Source organism: Lepidochelys kempii, chromosome 3 (assembly GCF_965140265.1).
Source record: "Lepidochelys kempii isolate rLepKem1 chromosome 3, rLepKem1.hap2, whole genome shotgun sequence".
Lineage (NCBI taxonomy): Eukaryota > Metazoa > Chordata > Testudines > Cheloniidae > Lepidochelys > Lepidochelys kempii.
In genome coordinates this window covers 197,784,980-197,797,685 of record NC_133258.1, presented here as the reverse complement: position 1 = coordinate 197,797,685, position 12,706 = coordinate 197,784,980, and the positions used below count along the sequence as shown (strand labels likewise).

Sequence of the window (12,706 nt, the reverse complement as noted above, 5' to 3'; positions counted from 1 at the left end):
GCAGTACAATGCAGCATAGGGAAACATAATGTTGAATTTTCATAAAAATGTTTGTAATGCAAATGAGGGACATTTCAAAAACTGGTTCATTAGCATTTCTTAGTAAAATACCAGTCTCCTCCTTTTTCTTCATTAATTCTATCATTCTATTATATAGCTCGATTTTAACATTTGTAAATGTGAAGTGTGTGGCGGCTGCTGCTGCTGCTGATATAATTATTTTGTGACTCTAAGTTATTTTAGAGTGCATTTGAAACAATTCTTCCAGCAGTGGAGTGTCATAGTGAATTAATGACAGTGTGCCATCTCTGGGACCTTTGCTTTGAAATCCAGTCTGGCTTACAGTGAACTCCAGCCTTCTGAGGCCAGAAGCTGGTAAAAGGTTAGAAAATGAATGAGATCCTGGGATATCACAGCAGTTCCACAGAAGCATATATTTACTTACTGCTGTGCTTCAATGATCAAACTGGGCAGAAATAGAGCTGGTGTTTTGCCCACCAACTTCCTCTCCAAAGCTTGCAGTCAGCCAGAGTATTCTCCATTCCCCTACCCTCAGTGACATGTTTTCCTCTCCCATTTTCTGCCAGGGAAGAACAACAAACATAGAAACTTGAATAAACTAATTACATTCCTTTTCTTTGTGTTACTTTATTGCTGCTTGTCTCTTTTCCTTTCATCTCCAAACCATTCTCTTTTTTGCTTACTACTTGTGTTTTCTACCTTCCTGTTTTTTCCCCATCCCCCAATCTCACTTCCCCTCCGCCCCCATTTTTTTCCACTCCTCCCTTCCTCCCCTCCATTCTCTTCCTTGGGGTGTTCCTAAGTGGGGTGTGACGGATTCCCCTCAGGGTGCCACTTGGAACTGGGGTACTACTGAGCCTGCCTGGGCTCCCATCAGCCTGGGCTCCCTTTACACTGTATTGCTGATGCAAGCCAGCCAAGCACTCCCTCAGGCTTCAGACTGCATTTTACCAGCACACATACAGCTAAGGACCACACCCAGCTGGAGCTATACACACAAATGCTGAGATCAGCTCTTCATGGGAAGGCTCAGCTAAGGAATTGCCCAGCACTCAAGTGAACACTCCCCTCTAGAGGGTAAACCCAAAATTATACTGTCTTGTGCTGCACAGAGAACTGTACAGCGTAAACTCATGAAATTTGCCCCCTCCCTCAATGTGGAGAGGGATATACACAGTTTTTTGCCCCAAGTATGACACAACACTGGTTTTAAACAAAACAAAGGCAAGTTTATTAACTACAAAAGATAGATTTTAAGTGATTAAAAGGGATAGCAAACAGATCAAAGCAGATTACCTAGCAAATGAAACAAACATGCAATCTAAGCTTAATATAGTAAAGAAACTGGTTATAAGTAGCAAACTCTCACCCTTAATGTTGTTTTAGGCAGATTGAAGAGATTCTTGAAGGCAAGCCACACTTGCTTACAGCTTAAAACTCCAGATATTCCTTTCACAAGCCAGACACCCTCTACCCTGGGCTCAGTCCTTCTCCCCTAGTCTTGTTCTCAGATGTTTTCCGCCTTCTTGGGTGGGGAATTAATGAAGAACAAACCACAGTGGTCCACAATGATGTCATTCCCCTGCCTTAAATAGTTTTTGCATATGGCAGGAATCCTTTGTCTCCCAGTGTGATTCCCACCCCCGGTCAGTGGAAAAACACTAGTATCATCATGGAGTCCAGTAACAGATGACTTGGTCACATGTCCCTGCAGCCATAACTCAAACGCTTTCCAGGAAAGTGGGAGATTAGCATCTTCAAAATCCTGTTGTTTTCCCTAATGGCTGACAGAGCTCTTCTTCAGGTCTGGGAAACTTACTCAGAGTGTCACAGCTAATGGGCTACTTCACCATGAATGGTTCCTTGAAATATGTGTTAACTACTTATGCTAAACAATGTGTTCTACCTTGCATTTAGTTGTGACATTTTGAGTAAGTTTCCCAGACCTGAAGAAGAGCTCTGTGTAAGCTTGAAAGCTTGTCTCTCTCAACAACAGAAGTTGGTTCAATAAAAATATTACCTCACCCACCTTGTCTTCTCCCCTAATTAGCAGAACTTCTGATGAGGTGGGGAGAAGTAGCCCTTACGTTTCACCTGATTTTAGCAGAGGAGGGGGAGCTGCACAACATAAGCTTTTAGCACAGAGCATCAAAAAGGGCAAGTGTGTAATGCCAGCAGAAAGCTTGATGTAGGAAGGAAACTGCCTTATACAGATTCAATTTGAGCATTATTGTTTTTACTGTAAAAAAAGCCCTATAAGAAAATGACATGCTGATTTTGCATAAGTGGTATTTAAATAAGAGATACAGTAATCACTGATGATGACTGTAGTATATCTTCAGATTGTAAGACTCCAGCCTTAGTTTTGTGTAGCCAGAGCAGAACTATAACTAATCAGTGTCTCAAGAGCAGGACTTAAATTGGAAGAATGCTTTATCTGGAATATTTTCATACCTTGTGTAACAAGTTCTTTAATGACACCCAGCACAGTAGACCTCTGCTCTGGATCAGTGCTTCCCTTTGCGATCCAAGTACAGTTCTAAAACTGTCATGATCCAGCCCTTGCCCTGAAAGTGAGGCAGTTTCTTCCTGTGGGCCATCTAGCAATTCCTTCTGGAATGGAGTTGGATGATTGCGTCCGGACTGTGTGATTACCTGACACAACTCAACAGCTTGACTCTAGCATACCTTATAATAAATGATAAAAAAGATGAGGTGGTGTTGTGTGCTCATCATAAACTATTTTCCAAGGTGGTGTTGCAGTTGCGGCTTAATCAGTAAATCATCTTGCAAACGTTATTTCTGTGCTTCCCTGTCTAGCCTGCATAGGCCATTCCCCCAAAGTTTTGTTTTGTTTTGTTAAAAGGCCACCAGTCTTTTTTTTTTTTTTGGCCACTGTTTGTTTTCCAAGATAAGCATATCAAAATAGCTGTCTGACTGGCTTGATTTTTGAGCTTTGTTCCATACAAGGGAATTCTGCTATAACTGTAAACTTCTTCTCTGCCTCCCTCTAGAAGATTTGCAAGGCAGTCACATGGAATTGTCAGCTTCCAATCACTGTGTTCGTTCCTGTTGCTTACATCCAGCCTCTGGCTTTAAATAAGTGTTTAGTGTGTTGTTGTTTGCCAATCTCTTCCTCTACTTTTGGGTCAGATTCTCAGAAGCTGTGAACTGATGGAGCTCGCTGAATCTGGTGAAGCTACACCAGTTGGGGATGTCGGCTAAGTTTAACTGGGATATGGTGGGGTGGATTGATAGACATTATTATATAATTCTTACTGTTTTTAATATGGAGATCTTTTCTATTTTAAAATAAATAATAAATAGATAAAAACAGATTAATTTATGAAGATATCTTACCCCTTCCACTTAAAATCCCAACCAAACAAAAACCCTAACAAAATTTGTTCAAGGTACTTTGACCTTGTCTTCACTTCCCATTGTTGATATGCCTGTATAGTTTTCTCTTTGGTTTGCATTTGGAACTTTAGAGTCATCTCTGGAGCTTTTTCACTTTTAAGAATCAGATTGTGTTGTGACTGCAGTCTTTAGAGAGGGAATTACTCATCTGTAATTTGTTTTCTGAAGATATATGGATCAGTGATGCCACTTCCCCATTCTCCTCCCCACAGAGTTTAGGATTCTATTATTCAAGAATAAAAATGGGTATGGTTCAATTTCTGTATATGTACAGGAATGATTTCGCTTCCTGTGTGGAAAGGAATGGAGCGTAAGAACACAAGATGTACCTGTGTTCCATGAAAGGGCCTGGCTAGCGTCAGATTGTTGGAACCAGTGACTGTAGAATATTGAAGACGGTGAGTTCTCATCTTAGTCACATTCAGGGACACCCACTCCACACTGGTGATCTGTTGTAATGTGTATCTTTTGAGAACAATTACTGCAAATCATCACTTTCTTGAGATTTAGTTAATTACTAGCACAGGCGCATGTAAAGAGCAAAAAGAGAATCAGACTGAGTCTTGATGGTTGCCCTCAGTACATATGTTCAGAAAATACACATTCCCGTCCTGGTCTGTCCTTTCTGGGCTGAAAGGACTGGGGTAGCTGCAGAAACAGGGAGCTCAGCTTGTGAGGTTGGGGAGTGGAATACCTTACTCTGCATAACAGCTACACCACTGGCTGGATAAGAAACAGCAAAGATATAGCTGGAAATGGATTCTTGTCCATTTCTCTTCTCTCAAAGGGATAATGACTGCTGTGTGATTTTTAGGGTAGGGTCCGTAACATGACAAAAAAAAAAAAATAAGGGTAAAAGAACAGAAAAGACACAATTGCAGTTATTATGTAGCATAGTGTATGTGGTTATCTGAGCTGCTTGCTGTCTCTTGCTTCCATAATAGTTTGATCTCAAGCAGTACCCTGTGGTACCTGACAATCAGTTAAATAGGAGGCTTAATAGTGAGAATAGGACCAATCTTTCTGTTCAACCTGTGGCCTGAGACATAAGTTCAGTTGCTAATGGGGTTTTATCTATATCACAAAACAGTTGCAATCTAACACAGTAAGCAAAGGGCAACTAGAATGATTAGCTAGAGTTCAATGAAGAGTCACCTTCACTCTTTCTTAATATATCGTCCTTAAGAATCAGTTATTTTTAGTTAAAAAGCATCCAATGAGGGTCAGCATAAAGAGGGGTTAATATTGTTGGGAATCAAGGTTCAATGGAGTTATACTGGAAAATGTTTATACAACTTTAGAAAATGTTGAATGTGGACTCTTACAAGATACAATGGGAGATGGCAAAAAATACAAGTGTTCACACTTAATAGCCAGCCTGGCTTTTGTATTTGGATATGCCTTTCCTGCACACAGGTAAAGATTTCTTTAAAAAAAAAATTAGAGAATATAAGACCAGACTTACTGGGTCAGATCAGTGGTCCATCTAGCCCTGTATCCTGTCTTCTGACAGTGGCCAGTGCAGGTGCTTCAGAGGGAATGAACAGAACAGGGCAATTTTGAGTTGTCCACTCCCTGCTTCTGGCAGTAGGAGTTTTAGGAATGTGGGGTAGCGTCTCTGACTATCTTGGCTAATAGCCACTAATGGACCTATGCTCCATGAACTTATCTAATTCTATTTTGAGCCCACTTATACTTTTGGCCTTCACAATATCCTATGGTAAGGAGTTCCAATGTTGACTGTGCAATGTGTGAAGAAGTACTTCCTTTTGTGTGTTTTAAACCTGCTGACTCCTAGTTCTTGTATCATATGAAGGAGTAAATAACACTTCCCTATCCGCTTTCTCCTTACCATTCATGATTTTATAGACCTCTATCATACCCTACCCCTATACTTGTCTCTTTTCTAAGATGAACAATTCCAGACTTCTAAATCTCTCCTCAGATAGAAGCTGTTCCATACCTCTAATCATTTTTGTGGCCATTCTCTGTACCTCTTCCAATTCTAATGTTTACTGTGAGATGGAGTGACTAGAACTGTACATAGCATTCAAGGTATGGGCATACCATGGATTTGGATAGTGGCATTATGATGTTTTCTCTAATTATCCATCCCTTTCCTAATGGTTCCTACCATTCTGTTAGATGTTTTGACTGCTGCTGCACATTGAACAGATGTTGTCAAAGAACTATGCACAATGACTCCAAGGTCTCTTCCTTGAGTTGTAACAACTAATCTAGACCCCATCATTTTGTATGCATATTTGGGATTATTTTTTCTAGAGTGAATTACTTTGCACTAATCAACATTGAATTTCATCTGCCATTGTGTTGCCCAGTCACCTGGTTTAGTGAGATCCCTTTTTAACACTTCTCAGTCAGCTTTGGACTTAACTATTTTGAGTAGTTTTGCAACCTCACTGTTCACCCCCTTTTCCAGATCATTTATGAGTATGTTGAGCAGCAGAGTTTCCAGTACCATCTCAAGTTAAGATCCTAAATTCATGCTCTGGCAGCTAGGTGGGAACACTGATTTTTATATGTACTGAGTAGTCAGTAGTTCCTACTGAGGCCAATGAGATGTTCCAGTTGCTCAGATTTAAGAAAATATGGCTCTTATTTAGTTGTCTAAATCTAGATTTAGTCTTGCAAGGATGACACCATATCCTGGTTATTTCATATTCTATGTTCTACTCCTTTTTGTTGACATTTTGGTCATATGGATTATTTTGAAGTGTGTCTCATCTTTTTAATTAAACAAAGAAAAATTTTTCTGGAAAGACTAAAAACCCAGTTGCCTTTTGTTAGTAATGAAGCAAAAACAGTCCTCCTTCTTGCCATTACTTTAAGTTTCCAATTATTTTATTCTCTTTTTCGTTCATCCTTAAATCAAGACTATACACTGAATTATGCTTGCATGTTTTGGTATATGTAACATTTCAAAAGGTGAATGCTTAGAAACAGAACTAATTAGATTTATGTTCGCTGTCCCTCTGAGAACTTTTAAAAATTTCCATGAATAGGGTTTCAGTATTGTATAAGGAAGGTCAACCAATTCTTACATCTATTCAGAATTGAATACTTTATATAAATAATATTATTCTGCATTTTCTTAAACTCCGTTAGACTCATTGGGCCTGTGTAATGGTGTGTGAGTGGCCCCTTGGCCAAGTGCGTGTGCCTGCACTCTCTTTGTTTCTCTCTCTCTTTGTGGTGTTTCTTCAGTGACTCAGCCCTCTGGCCGAGTCACATATGGGCTGTCCGTGAGCTAAAAGCAAAGCAGGACCCCTTCTGGGGTACAGGTCCAGCAGGAGTCTCTCTCAGGGCCCTCTGTAACGTTTCCCTCAAGTTGTCCCTGCTCCGGGATAGAGCAGTGCCCCAAGACTCTCTCCTTAGCAACAATGTCTTCATCCTCTTAGGGCCTTTCTGGCTCCAGCTTTCCAGCTGGGTTGCTGCAGTTCAGCTCCCTCTCTGGGGTGCCTCAGGGTCCAGACCACTCCCCCTCCAGTGGCCAATGGGGGGAGGCAGGAATGAACCCAGGCCCACCCACTACTCCGGCTACAGCTGTAGATAGCAGCTGTCTGCTGTGTCCCTTTATCTAAGTTGCACTGCTGCACTAATTCCCTGCGCTACTTCCCCACAGCCCGGTGCAGTCTTCACCTTTACTCAAGGCTTTGTCCTGGTGGAGTCCCCCAGCCAGCTCAGGGCTCCTTCTTGTTCTCCCTGGTTTCTGGCAGCACTATCTCGTCTGAGGTCCTGCAGCTCCCTCAGCCAGCCACATACCAACCACGCTCCTCCATTTCTGGCCCTGCAGCTCTTCTTAGCACTGGTCTACACTAGGACTTTAGGTCGAATTTAGAAGTGTTAAATCGATGTAAACCTGCACCCATCCACACGATGAAGCCCTTTATTTCGACTTAAAGGGCTCTTAAAATCGACTTCCTTACTCCACCCCTGACAAGTGGATTAGCGCTTAAATCAGCCTTGCCGGGTCGAATTTGCGGTACTGTGGACACAATTCGACGGTATTGGCCTCCGGGAGCTATCCCAGAGTGCTCCATTGTGACCGCTCTGGACAGCACTCTCAATCAGTTGCACTGGCCAGGTAGACAGGAAAAGAACCGCGAACTTTTAAATCTCATTTCCTGTTTGGCCAGCGTGGCAAGCTGCAGGTGACCATGCAGAGCTCATCAGCAGAGGTGACCATGATGGAGTCCCAGAATTGCAAAAGAGCTCCAGCATGGACTGAATGGGAGGTACGGGATCTGATGGCTGTATGGGGAGAGGAATCCGTGCTATCAGAACTCCGTTCTAGTTTTCGAAATGCCAAAACCTTTGTCAAAATCTCCCAGGGCATGAAGGACAGAGGCCATAACAGGGACCCGAAGAGTGCCACGTGAAACTTAAGGAGCTGAGGCAAGCCTACCAGAAAACCAGAGAGTCTAACGGCCACTCCGGGTCAGAGCCCCAAACATGCCGCTTCTATGGTGAGCTGCATGCCATTTTAGGGGGTTCAGCCACCACTACCCCAGCCATGTTGTTTGACTCCTTCAATGGGGATGGAGGCAACACGGAAGCAGGTTTTGGGGACGAAGAAGATGATGATGATGATGAGGTTGTAGATAGCTCACAGCAAGCAAGCGGAGAAACCGGTTTTCCCGACAGCCAGGAACTGTTTCTCACCCTGGACCTGGAGCCAGTACCCCCCGAGCCCACCCAAGGCTGCCTCCTGGACCTGGCAGGCGGAGAAGGGACCTCCGGTGAGTGTACCTTTTAAAATAGTATACATGGTTTAAAAGCAAGCATGTGAAAGGATTACTTTGCCCTGGCATTTGCGGCTCTCCTGGATGTACTCCCAAAGCCTTTGCAAAAGGTTTCTGGGGAGGGCAGCCTTATTGCGTCCTCCATGGTAGGACACTTTACCACTCCAGGCCAGTAACACGTACTCGGGAATCATTGTACAACAAAGCATTGCAGTGTATGTTTGCTGGCGTTCAAACAACATCCGTTCTTTATCTCTCTGTGTTATTCTCAGGAGAGTGAGATATCATTCATGGTCACCTGGTTGAAATAGGGTGCTTTTCTTCAGGGGACACTCTGAGGTGCCCGTTCCTGCTGGGCTGTTTGCCTGTGGCTGAACAGAAATGTTCCCCGCTGTTAGCCACGGGGAGGGTTGAGGGGGTAGCCACGCAGTGGGGGGAGGCAAAATGCGACCTTGTAACGAAAGCACATGTGCTATGTATGTAATGTTAACAGCAAGGTTTACTGTTTACTGTTTATTGAAAGAGTGTAGCCACTGTTTTATAAAATGTCTCTTTTTAAATACCACTGTCCTCTTTTTTTTTTCTCGACCAGTTGCATGTGTTTCAGTGATCACAGGATCTTCTCCTTCCCAGAGGCTAGTGAAGATTAGAAAGAAAAAAAAACGCACTCATGATGAAATGTTCTCCGAGCTCATGCTGTCCTCCCACCCTGACAGAGCACAGACGAATGCGTGGAGGCAAATCATGTCAGAGTGCAGGAAAGCACAAAATGACCGGGAGGAGAGGTGGCGGGCTGAAGAGAGTAAGTGGCGAGCTGAAGACAGGGCTGAAGCTCAAATGTGGCGGCAGCTTGATGAGAGGAGGCAGGATTCAATGCTGAGGCTGCTGGAGGATCAAACCAGTATGCTCCAGTGTATGGTTGAGCTGCAGCAAAGGCAGCTGGAGCACAGACTGCCACTAGAGACCCTGTGTAACCAACCGCCCTTCTCCCCAAGTTCCATAGCTTCCACACCCAGACGCCCAAGAACGCGGTGCGGCGGCCTCCGGCCAACCAGCCACTCCACCACAGAGGATTGCCCAAAAAACAGAAGGCTGGTATTCAATAAATTTTAAAGTTGTAAACTTTTAAAGTGCTGTGTGGCATTTTCCTTCCCTCCTCCACCACCCCTTCTGGGCTACCTTGATAGTCATCCTCCTATTTGTGTGATGAATGAATAAAGAATACATGAATGTGAAGCAGCAATGACTTTATTGCCTCTGCAAGCGGTGATTGAAGGGAGGAGGGGCGGGTGGTTAGCTTACAGGGAAGTAGAGTGAACCAAGGGGCGGGGGGTTTCATCAAGGAGAAACAAAGAGAACTTTCACACCGTAGCCTGGCCAGTCATGAAACTGGTTTTCAAAGCTTCTCTGATGCGTACCGCGCCCTCCTGTGCTCTTCTAACCGCCCTGGTGTCTGGCTGTGCGTATCCAGCAGCCAGGCGATTTGCCTCCACCTCCCACCCCACCATAAACGTCTCCCCCTTACTCTCACAGATATTGTGGAGCGCACAGCAAGCAGTAATAACAGTGGGAATATTGGTTTCGCTGAGGTCTAAGCGAGTCAGTAAACTGCGCCAGCGCGCCTTTAAACGTCCAAATGCGCATTCTACCACCATTCTGCACTTGCTCAGCCTGTAGTTGAACAGCTCCTGACTACTGTCCAGGCTGCCTGTGTACGGCTTCATGAGCCATGGCATTAAGGGGTAGGCTGGGTCCCCAAGGATAACTATAGGCATTTCAACATCCCCAACAGTTATTTTCTGGTCTGGGAATAAAGTCCCTTCCTGCAGCTTTTGAAACAGACCAAAGTTCCTGAAGATGCAAGCATCATGTACCTTTCCCGGCCATCCCATGTTGATGTTTGTAAAACATCCCTTGTGATCCACCAGAGCTTGCAGCACTATTGAAAAGTACCCCTTGCAGTTTATGTACTCGTCGGCTTGGTGCTCCGGTGCCAAGATAGGAATATGGGTTCCGTCTATGGCCCCACCACAGTTAGGGAATCCCATTGCAGCAAAGCCATTCACTATGACCTGCACATTTCCCAGGGTCACTACCCTTGATATCAGCAGATGTTTGATTGCGTGGGCTACTTGCATCACAGCAGCCCCCACAGTAGATTTGCCCACTCCAAAATGATTCCCAACTGACCGGTAGCTGTCTGGCGTTGCAAGCTTCCACAGGGCTATCACCACTCGCTTCTCAACTGTGAGGGCTGCTCTCATCTTAGTATTCATGCCCTTCAGGGCAGGGGAAAGCAAGTCACAAAGTTCCATGAAAGTGCCCTTACGCATGCGAAAGTTTCGCAGCCACTGGGAATCGTCCCAGACCTGCAGCACTATGCGGTCCCACCAGTCTGTGCTTGTTTCCTGAGCCCAGAATTGGTGATCCACAGCATGAACCTGCCCCATTAGCACCATGATGCCTGCATTGGCAGGGCCCATGCTTTCAGAGAAATCTGTGTCCATGTCCTGATCGCTCACGTGACCGCGCTGACGTCGCCTCCTCGCCCAGTATCGCTCTGCCAGGTTCTGGTGCTGCATATACTGCTGGATAATGCGTGTGGTGTTTACTGTGCTCCTAATTGCCAAAGTGAGCTGAACAGCCTCCATGCTTGCCTTGGTATGGCATCGGCCAGAAAAAAGGCGCAGAACGATTATCTGCCGTTGCTCTGACGGAGGGAGGGGCGACTGACGACATGGCTTACAGGATTGGCTTCAGGGAGCTAAAATCAACAAAGGGGGTGGCTTTACATCAATGAGTATTTCAGGCAGGACTTCGCGGAGGGTTCCAATAAGAAATGGTGCACCTAAGTAATTGTTCTTATTGGAACAAGTAGGTTGGTCTGGCCTCTGATTGATACGTGACTAGATTTACCTCGCTGCACCTTCTCTGTGAGTGACTGCAGTGTGACCTAGAGGAATGAGTCCCCTAGACGGGGGAGGGCGGAAAGCAAATGAGTACAAAACAGATCTGGTCTATTTCTTGTTTTGATCCACTCCATCTATCTTTTACATCTTTGGCTGGCAGCAGACGGTGCAGAAGGACTGCAAGCCATCCACATCTCATGGCTGCTCGGCAGAAGATGGTGCAGTAAGACTGCTAGCTGTCCATATTGCCTGCCTGCTCACCATAAGATGGTTCAATAGGACTGACTGCAGGACTAAAGAGAATGACCTGGTCAAGTCACTCCAAATGTAGTCCCTGCGCCCATGTCTGCCCAGGCGCTCCTGGCCGACATGGCCAGGAGCACCTCGGACATGACGATGACGGCTACCAGTCCTACTGTACCATCTGTTGCCACAAGGCAATGGGTTGATGCTGCGGTGTAGCAATGCAGTACCACGTCTGCCAGCACCCAGGAGACATACGGTGACGGTTACCTGAGCGGGCTCCATGCTTGCCGTGGTATGGCGTCTGCACAGGTAACTCAAGAAAAAAGGCGCGAAATGACTGTCTGCTGCTGCTTTCACGGAGGGAGGGAGGGAACGGGGGCCTGACGATATGTACCCAGAACCACCCGTGACAATGTTTTAGCCCCATCAGGCATTGGGATCTCAAGCCAGAATTCCAATGGGCAGCGGAGACTGCAGGAACAGTGGGATAGCTACCCACAGTGCAACACTCCGGAAGTCAACGCTTGCCTCGGTACTGTGGAAGCACTCCGCCGAGTTAATGCACTTAGAGCATTTTGTGTGGGGACACACACACACGAATATATAAAACCGATTTCTAAAAAAACAACTTCTATAAATTCGATCTAATTTCGTAGTGTAGACATACCCTTATACTGACCTGCTGGGCCCTGGTTGGCTGTGTTCCACACAGCCACTCTAGGCAGCACAGACCGTTGGTTTTTCAAACTGTTGGTAAGCCTAGATCTAAATAATAGAAATATTTAGCTAGATGCCATGGAGGAAACTGAGTTTGTTTGCATTGTATTTTGCAGTATAAGTCTCTCTCTATATAATACATCATAGTTAATTTTTTAAAAAATTTTGCTGCCATAATTACAGGATCAAATTTGTTAAGTCCTATCAAGACTGCAAGTGGATTGGGATGTAATAGCAATTTGTTTTTAAGAACTGGTAGAAGTTGAATTCTACAGTATTTTAAAATAATATTAAGAAAGGAATTGATTCTGCCTATGCTGCTTTAACTGAGTATAAAGATATGAGAAGAATATATGTACTCTGTGACTGACTTCATCCTTTCATTATAAACAGATTTTGGAAAGGAGCCGAATTTTTGTTTGGGCTTACTAATGTTTTACACATTTAAAAAAAAATGTTTGGAGCCCCATGCTAATTTGGAAGTGTATATGCTCTTGCTCCTATAGTCAGTAAAAGTCTTACCACTGATTTAAATTGGAGCAGAATTGGGCCATACGTAATGAATAATGTAATGTGGTAGATGGAATGTAAAAAGTTTTTAAAAATTTAATGGATATTAAGATTACATAA

The 12,706-nt window shown here is 44.4% G+C and overlaps 2 protein-coding genes across 3 annotated transcripts in view; both read left to right on the top strand.

Annotated features, from left to right (window-relative positions):
* Window positions 1–12,706, top strand: part of MACROD2 (mono-ADP ribosylhydrolase 2) — a 1,311,577-nt gene that overhangs the window by 574,417 nt on the left and 724,454 nt on the right. The gene's annotated exons all lie outside the window — the stretch shown is intronic.
* LOC140908349 (uncharacterized) lies at window positions 7,904–9,385 on the top strand. Its single transcript, XM_073335315.1, has 2 exons — window positions 7,904–8,201; window positions 8,797–9,385. The coding sequence occupies exons 1-2, from the start codon at window positions 7,976–7,978 to the stop codon at window positions 9,315–9,317; spliced, it is 747 nt and encodes a 248-aa protein (XP_073191416.1). The 5' UTR covers window positions 7,904–7,975; the 3' UTR covers window positions 9,318–9,385.